At 38.3% G+C, this 19,292-nt stretch overlaps 1 protein-coding gene across 1 annotated transcript in view; it reads right to left on the bottom strand.

Moving 5' to 3' along the window:
- Window positions 1–19,292, bottom strand: part of ntrk3b (neurotrophic tyrosine kinase, receptor, type 3b) — a 189,334-nt gene that overhangs the window by 99,086 nt on the left and 70,956 nt on the right. The window contains exons 4-5 of the mRNA XM_072380127.1: window positions 12,572–12,640; window positions 171–325 (exon numbers count right to left, since the gene is read on the bottom strand). Of these exons, the coding sequence (XP_072236228.1) occupies window positions 171–325; window positions 12,572–12,640 (224 nt within the window). The remainder of the gene's footprint in view (window positions 1–170; window positions 326–12,571; window positions 12,641–19,292) is intronic.

The raw sequence follows: 19,292 nt of genomic DNA, 5'->3' as shown, positions 1-19,292 counted from the left end.
CCTTTTTTCCATCTCAACTCAACTTTATCTCACTGATAGTTCCCTTTAATGCCTTCCTTTCCTTCACCTTCTTTTCCTTACACTCCACTCTTCTCCCATACCCTCCCACCTCTGCTGCTTCCTCTTTGCTTTTCTATTTCTCCTTTTTGAAACCTCCCTCCTCCTCTTACCACAATTGTGGATGTACATGTTGCGCAGTTGCATCTTGGAGGCGCCTTCCCTGCAGTAGAGCTGCTGGGTGTGAAGCCCCGCCTCTCCTCTCTGCTGCCACAGCTGGATCCAGCGGATGTCACAGCCGCAGTCAAACACCACTCCATCCAGACGTCTTGGAACACAATCAAGAAAAGACAATTAACGACAGCCACAACAAAAGACGAGAGAGAGGGTACAAGGAACAGGAGCGATGTGAAAAGCTTCAACAACAGCCAGAGACACAAAGTATTTGTAATGACATGGGCATCAACCATGAAATGAGCAAAACTGAGAGGAAACTCCGACCATTTCATCTATTTAAAAACAAAGATGGAACTAAATTTTCAGTGATCCTCTTCCCTGTAAAGCCTACATTACCCAGAATACGACTCAAAGACTTACGATGGGCTACAAAAGAACCCACCTCGTTTTTGGTCATTTGGACTGTCAGACTTAAGCTGCTTCCTCTTGACCCAATCTTTTTCATCCCAATCTTGTTTAAATTTTCTGCAAAATTTAAGCAGTTTTTAAGTTTCTTTTGTTTTCCTAACTGCTGTTATTTTGTATTAAGGGACAGTGTGCATTTTTTTTGTAAAAAAATAAAAAAGTAAAGCTAATAATAAAGCTGCTCTCATTTAAATATTTTTCTTTTATTAGTCCGAAATCATGACTAAAAATGTGCCCATTGAGACTATGTGCCAATTCGCAGTTGTTTAAAGCATTTCCAGACTCTGCTCTAACAGAATCCTGATTTTATAGGCGCAGTGTCATCTGACAAAATCGCCATTCAAGTAACTGAAAGACGTCTGTGTGAATGTTTTCTCACACAGTCCACAGCTGCATGGCTTTAGAAAATAAATGAGTCACCTCCCAAGCATTTTTACTGGGACAGTATCTATATATATATATATATATATATATATATGAGTGTACTCCTATTAACTGGCAAGGTCAAACTGTTACCAAAGCTCTACTAAACTATGCTCGGGCTCAGACTATATGACAAATGTTTCATATAGTTGTTTAGATTTGTAAAGCAATTTCTTCCTGGATTCTAATTATAACTATTGACAATGAAATATGACTGGAATGATCAACTTTAATTTCTGCATCAAAGGTCATGCAACAACAGAAAGGTGAAAACATTCTTTTTCTTGTACTTATGTTTTACAAGGTTTAAAAACGTATGAGATCTAAAAATGGTGAGTCCCAAACAGAAGTCACCACAGATGATTCTTAATTTTAGTTTGATCCATTCTTATCAGCTGGCAAAGGCAAAAAAACAAGGAGAGGCATTCAAATGTGAGGATGTCACAGGTCAGAGCAGTGTTCAGGCTATCAGTTTCAGGCTGCATTAGCTGCAGACAGGTATCATTAGGTCCAACTGTGCAGACATTTTACTCTTGTTGGAATGTGCAGCGAAGAGCCACATTATTCAGCACAGTATGCCACCTTTGCATTTTCCATACGTTCCATTTGGAGGCTGTGATTGGCCAATTTGGTCAAGATGAATGTCTGTCCAAATGTCCTTGATGGAGGTCAATAAGACATGAATAACATGAATAATGTACGAGCAATGTTCGGCACACTGTATGAAGTCATGAGAACGTAGTCCCATGGGTGGATCTCACTTTCCGTCAGCTGCTCACTGGATCTGATATTGTAGTTAGAGCAGACTCTTCATAATCATTATGACAACTTAGCCTTGAAACTAGGCCAGCTGTGAATGTCCACTTTTTCACTATTTTTTCAAAAGTCAGTATTCCTGCTTCGGGGTTATTCTCACGTTTAAATAAAAAAAAAACTAAAGATAAAATCCATCCCTGCCTATCTGAGTAATCCTGCTAAAAAACACAAAAAACGTTTTAGTTACTAAATAACCTGCTTGATGAAGGTAGAAATGTAAAATCTGAAAGTGTAAATATTTCTTCTGACCTATTGTTTGTTAAAGCTGAAATGGTGTGTTTTATGCTAATGAATCTGTAAAGTTGAAAATAATAAAGAAAAAAAGTCAATAAAGTGTATGGAATTTATGATAAGTGAAATAGGAGGATATTTTTTCCAACAGCAGATATAGTGATCTCCTTTTGAAACAGATCAAAAGACCACATATACTGCACAGATTTTTTTACAAGGAAACAGTTAGGAAAGACAGATAGCTCTCTACATGATGGTGCAGCGGAATATCTCAAGGTTAAAAGTTCTTATTTAATGCTGAAAAAGCCAATCGCAAGGGACTGAAGCTCACCGGAGCAGTACGGACCGGGCTTTCCCCTTTTAGTTATAATTATGGTCATTATTAATAATAACCACCACCTCCGTACTTTAGCCACTATGCCTCTAAGCAGAGCTCATCAGCGCCCGTACAGACACCATACTTAAATAAGAAAACCCTGCATTTCAAACGTCTGCCCAGCTACAAGAAAACTGCTGTGGATTTACAGTGCTACCACTCAAAGCAAAAGGACAACAAAAGAAAAAAAAACTGACAGCTGGAAGTTGATAAATGTCTGAAGGAGAGCAGATTAGACATAGAAAGGAAACAAAGCAAACAGCAGTGTGACCTCAGATAGAGAGCTAGCAGCATGGTGTTTTCTTCAAGCTGGCTAACGATCCGCCCTGCTACTCCAGAGGAGAGGTAATGATCACCACCGGAGGCTGTTTTTCCAAGAAATGTACACACAGGTGCTTCGGCTGAGGAGCTGTAGATCATGAACAACAATAAGCAAGACTGAATTGTGGCTCGCAAGCTTTGATCTCCGGCCCCCCCCCCACTCTAGTCAGGAATTACTTCAGGTTGTTTTTAATCCTGTGTGTTTAATGAATCATTCTGTTTTACCTAATTTCATGACCACACCTCAGCTTAACTGGGTTTAACTGGGTCTCTGGTAACTCTGTAGAGAGACGTGTTGATAGCTGCTAAATATTCAGATTACCATGTTGTTTTAATCTAAAAACATGCACCCATGTTGCGAATACTTGTCATTTATAGTACTGTGCAAAAGACTTAAGTTACCCCTAATTTCTTTATTTACTACCCAGACAACAAGAATGACATGAACTGATTTATTGAAACAGATTCAAACATTAATTAAAATATATAGTATATGAAGCTAAGACCAAGACTGTACAATTCTAATGAGCTTGAGAGTTAATATTTGGTATGAGCACATCTTTTCAACACAGCCTGAACCCTCCTAGACAAGCTTTCTTGTTATTTCTTCAAGTAGTCTTCAGGAATAGTTCTCCAGGCTTCTTGAAAGACATCCCAAAGCTCTTCTTTGGATGTTGGCTGTCTTTTGTTCCAATATATGTCAAGATGATCCCACGCTGCTTCAGTAATGTTGAGGTCCGGGCTCTGGGGAGGATTCATCGCTAAGACCTGTTGCCACTGATTTCCAGTCCACCTATTGTGTCATTGGGCATAGGTCAGCCTTTTCTCCCCTTTTCCCTTCCTTAAGAATGGCTTCTTGACAGCCACCCTTCCATGGAGACCATTTCTGATGAGGCTTTGGTCAACAGCAGATGGATCAACTGAACATCTTGATGCATCTTTCAGATCCTGTGTCAGGTTTTTGCTGAATTTTTCCAATTTTTTAAGACCGTTCCTTTCAGATACTGCGTGTCTGCCATAGATAGATTTATTTTTTTAGACCTCCTGCTTCTTCTTTTTGTCCTCCACTCGTCCAGATTCCCCAAATATTTCAAAGACATACTACAGACTATGCAACCACACCAGGAGACGCTAGATAATATTTTACTGGGAATCACATTGTTGGTCCAAAAATAAAAACTTATGTCTGTGATACTGCTTTTTGTTCCATCTGTGCAATGAAAAGGAACAAAATATTTATCTATGCAACAGGCTGTTAATAACAAAGTACCTAAAGACAAATTTTAACAGGGGTCCTTTGCTAAGTTTGTCTGTTATGTGTCTGAGAATGCCAAGGGGAATGTTTTTTAAATGCATCACTTCTATAAATAAGTAAAGCTAAAGGAGAACTTTGAGAACCATTAGTAAACATGGAAAACTACTGCTTGAGACCACTTGGAAAAAAAAAAAGACTTGACTGCTTGGAAGCAAAAATTTAAAGAAATGAGGGGTGGCTCAATGTCTTTCCACAGTACTATTAGCTTTACCCAAATTATTTTGTTGCTTAAAAACAGTAATGCACAAACAGCCCTTTCTTTCCAGTTCCCCTCCTCTTTTTTATTTACATCCATATTGTTCTATTTCTCTTACCACTACTACCACTATTATAACTTACGACTGCACCTGGATAGTAAATACTGATCGTTTAACGCCACATGGCAGAAAGCTGTATTAAATGTGGGTCTTGGTCTGTCAGCATTATGTCATGGTTGCAGCAAATATGAATTTAAGAAGCTTACAGACTATTATTGATAAACATTTCAAAATTGAAGGAGGTAAAATCACCTGGAGTTATGAAGAAGCAAGCTGCTAGTTTAGGCTAATAACCAACACCATTGCCTGGTGCTTCATTTGTTAATTGTGGTCCAGAAAATTCCCCATTCTTTTAAACTTTGGCTACAAATGAGCGTCTTGATTATCCATTTTTATGTTTTTATAATAGATATATTGTTTAGAAAATTTTTCATTTCAAATTTGCAAAAGATTTAGCCTGGTTTTCCCAGTAATATTTGCCAGCTGTCTCATTAAAATGTACACTGTGGCGGGAATGGAAGACAGTATTGCTTTCTGCCTTTCTAAAAAAATATTTTAATAGCATCATCCTGTTTGTCTGTTCTAATCGTTGGAGCAGCACACTCATTATTATGATTACTTTTTCCTCCGTTACACGTTCTATAAACTGTGTGTCGAGCAAACAGAGAAGCCAGTGCTGTAATTTTTATTTTTTACTATTATCATTATCGAGTGGACAAGATATAATTGAACTGTCACCCATCACTTTGAATTCAAGCATTTTGAAGCAGCTGATTGACAAACAGACACTTATTCAATAGCAAAGGGTATAATAAACAGATGGAGCTATGGCACACGAGTGCTGCATCGTTGTTGTATCTCCCAGTACTATCACATTTTTATTGTACTGCAAGAGGTTGACAGATTAGAACTTTGACAAAGATTATTTTAAAATACATCAACGGAAATTAATTCAGAAAGAAAATTTGGGTTTTACGCCATATCAGATGTACAAGACTGTTTCACTGACCATAGCAAGCAGCTGCTTTAAATACACAATGCAAAATGTATGTCATCGCTTCATGGACAAAGTCATGGACAAAGCGACAGGCTGTGAAGAAATAAATCACAGTTTGGTTCCATCCTTGCTTCTGTGTAAGGTTGCAGCAGTTTGGTCGGTCAGTGCCCCTCCAGGCTCTTTCACTGGCCTATCTTGTTTTATCTATTTATTTTTTCAAGCCACTAAAGAATAATTTTCTGAAGAGCCAGACTTGATTTTGACTTATCGACAAAACCACTTGCCCACCTGCGCTGCAATCATAGAGGAGAGAGGGTACACTCGAGTCAGGGCAGGAAAGGCTGCAGGTAGAAAAAATAGACCGGGAGAGCAAGAGCTTAATGCTAACTTCTCTTTTTTCTTTTTTTCAGATTTCACTTGGGGCACTTAACATGCATTTGGTTGTTTTAAAAGGATAATATTTTGAGTACGTGTTTATCCATGGAGATTGGTCTCAGTAAATGAGTAAAAATGGCACAAAATGGCATCTTCTTATTTGTCCATCTAGACACAAATGCACATCGTCGTGACAACGTTTTACTTTACGTGCTCTCAAAAGCAGGCTGCATAGTGTTTGCTTGGGGAAATTCTTTTAAATAAAATATCTGAAATACAGGTTAATGACAAAAACTATGCCACTATCCAATGTTTGAATTTAAAAAGGAAGATCTCTCTTGACACATGGCCTACATACACAAACAGATATCTCACATTTACATACAGGAAGCTATTTTGGAGACTACAAGGGGAAAGAAAATTACATTTTAGTTTCTGATAGAATGAGAAACAAACAGAAAAATCTTTTCATCATTCACTTTTTTGTATTTAGTAAGGTTGTTTTCTTGTGATAGCAAATGAATTGTTACCTTAGCTGAAGCATCCAGATAGATAGGAGTTTGTCAGCATCTCATCTGCTAACCGGTGTCCCCTAAACAAACCCAGTCAAATAAACAAACTAACCTAAAGTGTAACTTACCGGTAGGCTACAGCTACAGCCAGTGGCTACGGAAGCCGTTCGTGGCAGCTCTTGTAGGTTGAAATCAAGACGAACACATTATAAAATAATGTCTTTGTTATATCGAGATAACAGTGCATTAAAAAAAAAGTGACATTATTGTTAGGGATTCGTGGCTATCTCAAAGTCACAGGGAAGCCTTGTACAAAACAGGAGCTGCAGATTAGTGCAAGAAAGCAACAGAGCACTGTGTGAGCACGCTCATAACAGTGCACGTAAAATTGATTGTTGGAGTGTAACAGTTGTGATGTATTTGTGGTTAATCAAATTACAAAATCATATAATTCACTACTGCATTGGTAATGCATTGAACTACTTGCTAGTGAAACCATCCATTTTCTATACCCGCTTAATCCAACTGTCGGGTCGTGGGGGGCTGGAGCCAATCCCAGCGGCCATTGGGCGAGAGGTGGGTTACACCCTGGACAGGTTGCCAGTCCATCACAGGGTCACACAGAGACAAACAACCATCCACGGTCACACTCACTCCTAGGGATGATTCAGAGTCACCAGTTAACCTAACATGCACATTTTTTTGGACAGTGGGAGAAAGCCGGAGTACCCGGAGAGAACCCACGCATACACGGGGAGAACAATGCAAACTCCACACAGAAACTCCCCCGGATAGAAAGCCATTGGATAGAAATGTTTTTTTTGTATATCTTCCAACTCACCTGATGGGAATCTTTAATGTGTTAACAGCTTGTTGTGTTGCCAATTTATTTAAATCTATTGGCTTCAGACAAGCCCTGAATAAGTAGTAATATTTGTTGGATAGATATGTATCAAAATCTTGGCAAACATTTCTTCCACATACATCTGCTGAGGCAACATTATCACAAAGCATAGAGAATTATTTGCCGTCTGAATATTCAAATTAATCTATTTTCTCTACAAGCCGGTACAATAACAAAAATATTCTACTGAATGAAATTATTTCATATAATGGAAAAAAGGTCTTGTTGTTAGTTTCCTTATTCACATTGTGCTTTTCTTTCTGTATGTGGTGCTGTGTATTATTTGCACACATATAGACATGGGTTTTGTAATATTATTTTCCTCTTAGTTTTAATAGTTATAAATATTGTGGTTTTTCCAAATTATCTTGTGTTGTATACTATGGTGCTGTACAGGTAATGTCCTACAACAACTTAAAGACATAACCACAGTAACAAGGAGAGTGTAGTCAGTAGGAGACCAGTAGATAGTTTACCTTATAGTTTTCCTTGTTAAATCAGTTTTGTGATTTACCACGCAGCGTTATCAAAATTCTTTTTAATTCATTTCAAGAGAATTACCGGTTTGATTCTTTTGCACGTCTCACACACGCATACACGCACAATGGAAGTCCATTTTGCAGTGACACAAATGTTCAACTTTGTGTTAGCTGTTGAGAGGCGGGATTAAAGAGGCACCAACAGATTAAAGCGATTCTGGATGCATATTGCTACAGGCAGAAGATGTCAGTTGCTAAAAAAAAATATATTTAAATTTTCCTCTTTTTGTCGATCAGACAGAATCAGTTTCCTTGAGGAATGACACTATGGCTGACTGCTGCTAACTCAGCTTCCAATAATCTCCACGTATACCACCCTCAGAAGTCACAGCAGCAAATGTAGATAGCCACCCCCTCAGCCTGCTGCCGTTGTCTGGCTTGTGGCTAGTTTGGGATGTGCGCCACGCCGCTGCGGTTCTTCGGCTAAAGGGCACGCAGACAAAGAGGCAGAGCCGATTATCTGTGTCTCATCCCGAGGCAGCACACAGCAGATGTCTATTATACGGCGTCAATGTGATGTTGGAGCCTTTCACAGGAGCCACAAAAGATTTGAGATTATTGAGATGCCCCCCGATAGTATTGCTATGGTTGTTGATATTAAGATTTTGCAGGGAGTGTGAAATATCTGTGCAGCCAACCGGAAAAACAAAGCAACTGTTGTGCTGTTGCACTTCACAGGGCTTGATAAATACTACCTGATAGATGACTTAAAGTACATGACTGATATGACCTAAATTATGTGATATGACCAGTAAACATTGACTCATCTAACATGTTGAGATGCAGGACTTGACTCCTCCAAAAGACAGAGACCTACACTTGAATCCACATAGTGAGCAGCTGCCTCCATGTTAAAGTAGCCGAATATAAGATTTTTTAATCGTTTCACGCCGCTTTAGATTGAGGGAAACAAGTTTTACAACCAGTTAATTATGTGTAAAGCAGGACTTAAAAGCAGAGCAGCCTTTGTTCTATTGTAAACTTGGCCAATCTGTAATGTTTTGATGAATCAGCACATTGTTTAATGGTCGTTTCAGATGAAAGTCAATCCCTCTTCCCCTTTTTGGTCAGCATGTGTGTACTGTATTAATTAACTGTTTTTTTTTTGTTTTCAGTATAACTGATATGTGTCACGGTGTGCACACAACCTTCTACTCACATTTTTATTCAGCCTTTACTCACAAAAAATTGTAAAATCAACTGTAGTACCTTGAATTTGCAGTAAGGAAACATGAATTAATCAATGAATATATTGTTATTTGAAGCTTAGAAAGACCTATGTTGTAATTCCCGGCTTAAAAATGATTCAATATTCATTACAGGGTCACTGTCACCCATGTGCTGCAGCTTTGAAATTGGTTCTCTTACATTGTTAAAAAAAAGAAATAGAAAGAAATACAATTACATTAATATTGCCTAGAGTAATTGAGATAATGCGGGTTAGTGTCACGGTCATGGCAAAGAGCTATGCTCTCCTTTCGTCACATAATAGGAAAATTATTTCAGCTGGTTTGATCTTCCTATTTACATAATATCTGTGTGCTTGAGCAGGATGGGTGGGTACGTATCATTGATACTGCATTGTGTGTTATTCGAATAATAAAAGGCAACAGCTGCCCAGTGAGCATGCTTTATTTGGCGTGAATTGAATGACTGGCACTTTTTGAGCTAATATGGTGTTGGGTGAGCTCGCAGACATGCTAAAGGGAATAATGATGTCGGGTCCATGTTGCACACGGACCATGATAGAGTGACTCATTTCCCATTAGCGAGGCCTGATTCCACATGGTTTCCTTCTTGCATAACGCTCCCAGCCCACGTCCGTGCCACCACGCCACACAGACTGACACCTCTTAACCAAACGCACCAAATAGAATAGACATAAACCCTCACTCCTCATCTGCATTCAGTAGGAAACGCGGACATCAACCTGGCCCTGCTTTTCATGTAGGACAACAAAGACACTATTTGTACGTATCTGAAATGGTTGCTTGAGAAGAAATAGGATTGCATATCAGAGAAAATCGAGCCCTGTGAACTTCAAGAGTAAAGGCAGTATATGTGCTAGGTAGCTATTTCAGTGTGTTGGAAATAAAGAAGACAGTCATTTAAGTAATTCAAGTTCATTTAACTGTTAAATTATACCTTACTCCTAAGTGGCTACGATGGCAGAAATTGCCCTGAGTGTAAAATAAAGTTGTACTCTATAACAAATGAAATAATGGAAAAGTTGATCAATGCAGGCTTCTTCACTCTTTAAAGGGGCTTTAGTTCACTATTTCACTATGTCATTACTCTGTAAATCTAGATAATAAATTCATGAGGTAAATGTCAGTAATAGTAACGATAATATAAATAATAATTGTAAGAAAAATAAGACTTTTTTTAGTTACTTTGCAGATAAATCATTTTAGTATTAAATGTCAGTTTATAGCCATTCCTACTGTATAAAGTACCACTCAGTATGGACACTTAACCTTGACGGACAAATGCATCAGAAAGCTAATGACACAACATAAACAACAGTCCAGGGTTATACTGAATAATAAATATGTTTACTCATAAATGCTAAGAATCTGACTTGACTTTCTAGATTATCTAAGAATATGTAAACTAAGAATATCAAGGTTAAACACTGAAAAAACTGTGTGCATGTGGTTGTGCAAATACAATAAAGATACAGAAATTAAATGAGAAAATTATTCAGGCATGGCATCAAATCAGAGCGCATTCTCAATCTTTTGGTTGTAATTTCGAAATGTAGATTTTACAGTGTAATCTGAAAATTTACAATATTTTAAAGGGATATTCCTGGTGTTTATTTTTATTTAAGTGGTGGTGTTTATAGTTACAAGTAGTTGGTATCTTGTAGAAGAAGCCTGTAGAAGACACAGGTCAGTGCATGCTTGTTTTTGGGAAGCAGGTTGGATTCTCGGACTACATGTTTCAATGTGAATCATGTTACTATACCATGGAATACAGGACTGAACTTGGACCTGGACCCAATTCAGATCTAGTTAGAGCAAGTAGTGATGACATTGCTGTGTTCCGTGACCTGGATGGTCAGAATATAAGCTGCAGGTCCCACACTGACAACAGCTCTGGTACTTAGCCAGCTGTAACAACTGCATAGGAATGAACATATTAAACTGAATAGAAAATTAAAGCAGGACTTTGCAGTTCAAATGTGAAGCTATATAAGTCTGTCAGAAAGACTAAGAGTGGAACAAAAGTTCTGTTTCTGCTTGTTCAGTTATGTGTTACACACCTTTTTCTTGTCTTACAGTGGTGCTGATTGGAGTGTCGTCCACGCTATGACACTATGCTGCCATTTTCACTGTGATGATGTGTGTCCATAAAAGAAAGTATATTATTCGATGTTCTTTTTTTTTTTTACTGCCAGTTTACCTCGTACTTAAGCTTACCCCTTGTGTATTTACTGCAGTTAAATGTATATTGCTTTTTAATAACTTCATGCTAACTTTACTACCTTGTGTCATGGTGTCAGTAGACATTATGTAAATATTAATAGTTCTGTGCTTCCATCACTGCACCATCGAGTCACACAAGAGGGCTGCAGTGGATTGGGATTGGATCTGTGTCCCAGGCCAGTCTAGACCGTGGACTGTGTTGCAGTACAGACATTCTGCAGTCAGGAAAGTATAGTAACAGAATAAATGACTGTAAAAGTGACGCAGCATAAAAATCTTCATTGTAGTGTTTCCTCTATCTTTTAAGGTTTGGATATTTTAGATGTCGACAATTCCTCTAATGGCCCTCATCTGAGCCCCAGTTAGCTTGTCCCGCATGTCTTTTTGCTGATTTTCAAAAGTGAGAGCACTCTGACCGTTTCCGACTGCAGCTAAGACATTAAGTATTATACACAAAACTGCCACGAAAAAAAAGAATATCCCTTTGACATGGGAAGTATTAAAGTGATGGATTCAAGGCTTAGCAATGTTCAAACACTGCAAGAGTAATAAGAGACACTGAATGCCAAACTGAAGTAGTGGCAGAGCAGAGAAGCTGGTAAAACAACAAAAGTACAGGAGTTCTACATTCCAGCAAAGCATGACATTTACAGCCCAATAACGGGCACGGTGAGGAAGTCTAAAACCCATCAACACTTGAGATGAGACAACCCTTGCTTAGCTGAGGTGGGGGTGAGTCTGTGAGGAAGTGAACAGAAGAAGCTAATAGATTAAAGTAAAAGTATGGCATGCATATGAGCAGGGCTTCCCCTCTATTCTGGTGCTTGTAGAGTAGCTGCAGGACTACCCAGATCAGCATTGTGCCATGCTCTCTGAGGACCTGCCCCGCTTCTACCTCTGAAAATAGCACAATAAGGAGGTCTGCTTGAAATAGTCTTATATCACATCTTGCTATACCTCAGTTATATGTGCCAGGAGGCCCTCTATGAGCAGCAGCAGCGTTCAAAGTGTAGCCAAGGTTCAAATGATGGACAGTACAGACAGGCGTAATGATGTGTAAATTACAAGCAGGTCGACATTGCAATATTCTGGTGTGTCAGAGCAAACTCATTTCATAAACACAATGATAGCTAAAATATTCATAACAAACAAGAAAACGGGGTCAGATTTGCTCCTGCTACCAATCATTACATTTTCTTTTGAGCGCATTTATTAAACGAACAAATGACTTATAAGATCACAGTCCCATTGTACAGCCTATAGGTTTGTTCGTTCACGTACGCTCAGACAAATTGGAGGTTTTGTACAACAAAGACAGGAATTATAATGACATACAATGAGGACAATTTGCATCAAGGCCGATAGTGTGCAGGCAGTGATGATAAAGTGCTGTAATAAAATACAAACAACAGCCACCAAGACAGATGAGACTTACAGCTCGGAGAGTTGGAGGTGCTGGAAGAGCTGCCATGACAGAGTGGTGAGAGGATTCCTCGACAAGTTTCTGTTGAGGGAAAAAAAAAGCAAAGATACTGTTATATTGAATTATTTCATGTGAATTGTTTGAAGTCTGTCATGTCTGGTCTTTTTTCCCCACATCTAATTTTAATGTTTTGTTTCAGAAAAACAATGGCAAAGTTAAGAGGCCAAAAGATTTCATTTTGACATTTCAGCTTCTTCTAAGATACATTTTTACACATTTTTAAAACATTTTTAATTTTGTGAGCCTCCTGTTATCATTTATACAGTATTTATACAGTAACAAGTTATTATTCATAAAAAACAAAACTTAAGTTTCTCTGTGACAAACACATTCATTCACACTCGTATTTCTGCTCAGTGACGGCAGTTTAAGTCGACTTTGGTAAATTTCAACCATCTCTTTTAGCACTTCCAAACATATCCCATCAAACTGCATTTTAAATCAAGTGAAATTAAATCTTCAGGTCTCTCCATAATTAATATGCGATGCCCAAATCTGGACTTTGGCTGGACCATTCTTGGGCAGTCAGACTCGTCCCAACACCATTCCAGAATTGTCCCGGCTATATTTTTCAGATCTGTGTGGCTCATAACGATGTAAAATCACCCATTTTCATAGATTGGGCAATCAAGAATTGCATTCATCCTCTCCTAGATTCTGACCAATCTGCATGTCTATACTACTCAAAGCAGTAAAACAGCATTGTTCCCGCTACATAGTGCTTTTCTCTATGAAAATTATGAGCAGGGTAACGAGCAGTGCTTGGTGTTCAACTGGGCTCTACCCAAAGAGTGAGATCTTGTCTCATAAAATGAGAGGATCTTTCAAGTGTCATATACACAATAGTGTCTTTCTCCTCTTTGTCCAGACCATACAATTTTCCACAGGTGGGCTCTATCATAATGTGCATTGCTGCAGCACCTCTAGTTCGCTTTCTGTCCGAACAGATTTAGTTGAGACACAAAGAGGAATCCATACTTATCTTAGGTCCTTAGATTTTAAATAGTACTAGAGAAATTTATTTACTTTTGGATGACTTCGGTGGGGTGTAACACCACTATCAAAGAGGCAGCTCAGTGTGTGAGCCATGCACATGTACAGCCATACACACACATTTATTTTCATGTTAAAGAGAACACTAACATGCCATCAAAAGTCTGCAAACACACAACAAGTGACCATAAAGCCAAACGTTGTGGTGTGGGGCTGGAAGCCAAAGTCGTAAACTGCTCTCAGCCTCTGGGCGCTCCAGGGCAGTTTACGGCCTGGGCATGTGCATAAGAAGCTTAGTTTACTTCAAAACAAGTCTGGAAGCACATAGTTTTAAGGTTCACCAACTTCTCCAGTGTTGCTTTAAAGTCACGCTTTTGTTTTGTCATGAAGGATTACTGAGTTGGATTGGTAGAAAAAACAAAAATCTCTGTAAAAACTTGGTTTATATATTTTCTGCGGTTGTATTTCTACAAGCAGCATAACAGCACAAAATTTGAGTGAAATGAAAATAATAAAAAGTTTATGACAAACTGGTTGCAGAGGCCTGCATTAATGGCTGAAAATGATGCAAAGTGTAATTGACAGAGAAAAAGAAATAGGCCTGGTTGGGTGGACCGTCTGGACTTAGTCTACTCAATAAAAGAAAGTTGACTGTTTTCAAGTCAAATAACTTAATTGACTTAAGGAATCCCTCTGGCTCAGGAAGCCACTAAATTCGATAACAAATATCTAGAGACTTAGAAGCAATTTGACCAGAACCTTGAATCAGACATATGAGCATAAGTTTAATAAATAACAGAGCTTCTCTGTGAGAGCCTTGAACACAACAGTTTATTATAAAGCCCTGTGCAATATGACGTTTTGTAATTACTAATCAGTGTCTCAGTACTCTGTCACATCATGAGAGTAAAATGAGACTTATCATTTGTTCATATATGATAATTTATCTTTATGATGTGGGTTATTTCAGTTTGCTTAAAGACAGACACACTCCTCGTTATTGTTACTTTGAACACACAATGTGTGTGATCCATCCAGCAACACTAATAACTGTAGCACAATGTTTTAATAGAGGCACCTGGATTTTTTAAGAAATTTCTCCATAAAAAAAAAGGTTTGGCAATGAAAATTCAAACTAATTTATTGGGATGAAACCAGGATTTTAATATTTCAAGGAAGTTTAAATGTTAAAGGTTAAATTTATGTACGTTATTTCCTGAATTTGCCATTTCCCTTTCACAGAGACAGGCAGAGCCCATAGTAGGTTAATTTGTATGGGAGACCTATTAGAGACTCTTATAACCAGACGTGTCGCCATAGCAACAGGCAGCTAAGGATGCTGCAGGTCTGACTTCTTCCCTGTGATATCACATATCCAATCGCACATGCACGCGTAAATGCACAGACACATGGAGATTTAAGGGAAAAAAAACATCAAAGTATGTTTTTAAGAAACACACACGTACGTTTGATAATTATCATTACCTTGAAATGGGTGCTGGCACAGAACAGGGGATGTGGGTGAAAACGTGTGAAGATGCATGAATTTTTACCTCGAAAAAGAGAACCTCTGGTCCCAAATGGATTGTATTATACTAAAAATACATTACAGGACAGAGAGATGAGAGAATGAAAAGGTGGGCAAGCAAACAGCAGCTCATTAGGTGATGTGGAACAGGGCCACTCAACACTTGCGTCAAATCACATACCCAGAAATAGACACACATTTAGACCACAGATCTCCAAACAGGCACACACCAAACAACCTTAAATAGACACTAGTTAGACCGCATATAATCATATATACATACAACATATAAGAATAATACTTGCAATCAATAAATCAGACCTGAGTAGGCCTTTGTTGTTGACTCAATATTCTCCAATCAAACGGACTTTGAGCACTTAACTGTTACGACCAGGTTTATAGACAACAACATATACAAAGACTGAACACATAATATCGACAAATAAAGGGTTTGATTTTTAAAAAAGAACCACATTTGAAATCTAGGTGATGCAGAGATGAGCTTAAAGAGCTGCAGCAGGAAGTCTATTGATCTCCTGCAGGCCTCACCAGACAGGCACTATAACCACACCTTTACAGGCTCAGCCAATAAAGACAATTAACTAAGAGGATCGCTTGGACCTACTGCAGACCCATGCACTATGGGAATGTAGAGGGGAATAATAAAAACCCTAAGTCACAAATATCAGTTAATCTCTAGTAAATTAGCAACATACATTTTACACAAAGAATTTTAGGAGATACCCCTTGGAAACCTTTAGGAACCTTGAGTGCTACCTTGAGGCCTCAAGACTTGACAAACAGCCCACAAGTGGTTCAGCAAAAAATAAGAAAACATAATATGATATATAATAAACAATACATTTATTTAGGCACAACAGATTCTAATTGTAATAAACACTGCATTGTATGCAAATTTGCACCTTCAGGTCTAATGAGCAGATTACCTCAAAAGGAGAAAGGGTGTGGTCGTTGACACATGTAAACTGTGATGAAGCTCAATATCCTGAAAATGTTGGAAAGAGCGAAGCAACATCTCTTTCAACATTCTGAATCAAATCCAAAAGTGAGCATTGAGCCACAAGATTAAGGAACATATTGCTCACATTATCCCTGCAAAGTTGAGATAAACTAAGGAACATGCAGCAAGTGTCACCTGTTACCCCTGAGTAGGACCATCACTGGAGGAAGCAAACTCAAATTCAGTCGGGTGCAATGTTCCTGTTTCTACTCTAAAACCTAACATCATGTTTCCCTTATCAACGCTGTGTTGAAAAGTTGAAAGCTGATTGGTTAAACCTTAGCTTGAACTGGAGGAATGACCACAACAAAAGAAAAAAGTGTTTAAAACAGTAAAAAAAACAAAAGTAGTAGTTGAAAAGTACAGACAATAGGCTCAACCTTAAATTTTTTAAAGACTGAGTTTCACTCCACCACAAAGCAGCTCGTTGTCTACTTTGACCTTTCTTCAGCAGGACAAAACTAAAGGAACAACAAAAGTAGCAACTCAAGCATGGTGTACACCTCAGATTGCGTCTCATGTTTCTGAGACCCATGTGAAAATAAAAAGCTATAACAGTTAGATGAGGATTTTAAAAACTATGTGCAATGCAGAGGAGACGCAAAAGCTATATCAGAGCACTTATTCAGTAACAGGATTTGTATTTGAGCTAGCGAGCAGCTTGGAAACAAAAGTCAAATAAAAAAAGATTTTGTATGAGCAGTGCTGCTAACTGTCTCCAGCTTTTATGACAAACCAGCTACTGGATGTATGTAGCTGTGACTCTAACAGACTCAGCAGGGAAAAGAAAAATCAAACATGATCAACAATGTTTTTTCATTTACTTTTAGTCCTTTTACTCCTTCATTCGCTGTTTTGAAATACGTACGTGGATACTCAAAATTTTATTTTCCATCATGAATCTAGTTATATTAACGATATGTAGTAAAGCAGATACATCTTTCACTTGCTGCACCCATGCACATTGATAAGCAAACAGTGAAAAGTTTTCTTAGCACAGAGTAAGACTTCCTTACATCTCTGGCAGAGAGTTCAATTTTCAAAGGTCATTCTTCGCATCTTGACAAGAAATGTCAGCTAAAATTGGATGGGGGGGTAAATTAATTAATAAATATATAAACAAATCAGCAAGTAAGCCATCAAAGCTAAGGGAATGCCAAAAGACAGGAGGTGAGGAAGGCCAAGTGTTGCTGGGGGTGGAGGGTGGAGTGGAATTTTAAATGAAAGAATTAACGATGTTGAGAATGGATCTGTTTCTAAACTAGGTAGGTCTGCTTTTCTATATTATGTACTGCCAACCTACACACACACACACCGACACACACACACACATACACAAATTAAACTACAAGCATCAGCCACACAACAGCTTGTCATGCACTGAACTGCAAATCATCTCCACGGCTCAGACACAGCTCATTTGAATAAAAAATTATAATCATGTGAGTCACATGAAATTTTCATTAGGTTGGGCTAAAAAAAAACAACACACACACAATACAGCAACGGAAGTATCGAGGTGTTAATATTGATGACAGCACAGGATTCCAATGCAGAGGTTGACGAAGAGAATGCTAAACTGAACCTGTGTGTTTGGCTCCTCTGCAGAAGAGGTGCAACTCCTCCTCCCTCCTTCTTTAATAATTCTGTTTGGCATGGGTGCCGTTGGGAGGGCTTGGCTACTCGAGAGGCTTGGCTAATTAGTGCGGCATTACTGGTAGCTACTGTCTGAGTGTGGGGGAGGTCTGCAGATTGACATTCAAGACCATGCGGAGGAGAAGAAGACAGACACCGGGCAAAGTGTTGGAAATCAAGTCTTCATCTGTCACGCTAAGGAGGATGCTAATGTTTTCTGCTGCAGCATAGACTAATTGTGTCCATTTAACTGTCCTTTATATATATATATATATATTTTATCACTTACAAAGAGGTTTTCCTCTTTTTCAAATGCCTCAGAGCTCTTTCTGTTATGAGTAATGTTGATGACTGTAATCTGCAGAAAACACCTTCCAAAGCAAGATGTCTAGCTTTAAAATTTCATGAACGTCAATCTTAAGGGAAAGCTGTTCTTTGTCAAAAGCTGACATTGTAGAGAAGAGATGTTTCTATCCTATGGCAGGCGCAGATAATCGAATGACGATGCATACAAGAATACAAAGGTGAAAGAACTTTGATCGAGTCTATCTCATGTTTTAGACAAGCGTTAAAATGTAGCTCAGATTACTTCAAATTGAATTACAGAATTATAGGCGCTACATACGTTTCTAAGCTGTTTTATGCTGTTTCATTAGCTCTCTCTTTAATGGTGACAGTTTCAACCAGTGGTTCTTTTTAAAGCTTGATTCATTCAAACCCTTGAAAAATTATTCTATTTACCTTGAAACACACTATGATTCAGTTTCACATGTCATTCAGCGGTTTGTGTATTTATTCTGTTCACCCACTGCCTAAAACTTCAAAGCCATTACATTTCATAACCAAAGGTTGTTTCCAACATATAAACAGTAGACACCCTCTTTGGCCGTGGTTGAAAAAGAATGTAGCTGAAAAAAAAAACTGTCAACTGGACAAAGGATAACAAAGGGTTAATCTCTGGCCCTACTGACTCATTTCATGCTTTACATCCTCTGGAGTGACTATGCATCTCGTGGTCAACTGGTTTATCCTACTCAAAGGCTTAAATGCACTATATGCAGCCTGGCTGACTGCAGACTGTGATAAAGTACTGAATGTGTGTTAATATGCATGTTCCACCAAAGGGAACTCAACACCATATATATCTTAGCTCTCCAGAGTCTCTGTAGAACCGGATTTTTCTCTTCAGAGTAATTTTTAACATTACCTGTACTGGCCAATGAGTTATTATCCAGCAATTTTTCATCCTCACAGCAATAATTACAGCAACAATGGCCTACTCAGCGAGTAGATTAGTGGATCAATGAGGTTTTTCTTCCTCTGCACAATGAGCTTTTTTCCCCCTTCTACCCTCTGATTCTATTTTTTATTTACTCTTTTTTTACTTTGTGAGCTTAGTAAGAAGCTTGATTTTTGTGTATAACTGTAGTTGCATATGATATCCAAACTAATTATCTGATGTAATGGAAACAGGTAAAAGGAAAAATATAGACCTT

Source organism: Leuresthes tenuis, unplaced genomic scaffold (genome assembly GCF_036924035.1).
Source record: "Leuresthes tenuis unplaced genomic scaffold, fLeuTen1.0.hap1 SCAF_2, whole genome shotgun sequence".
In the NCBI taxonomy this organism is placed as follows: Eukaryota; Metazoa; Chordata; class Actinopteri; order Atheriniformes; family Atherinopsidae; genus Leuresthes; species Leuresthes tenuis.
This window is presented reverse-complemented; position numbering and strand designations above follow the sequence as displayed.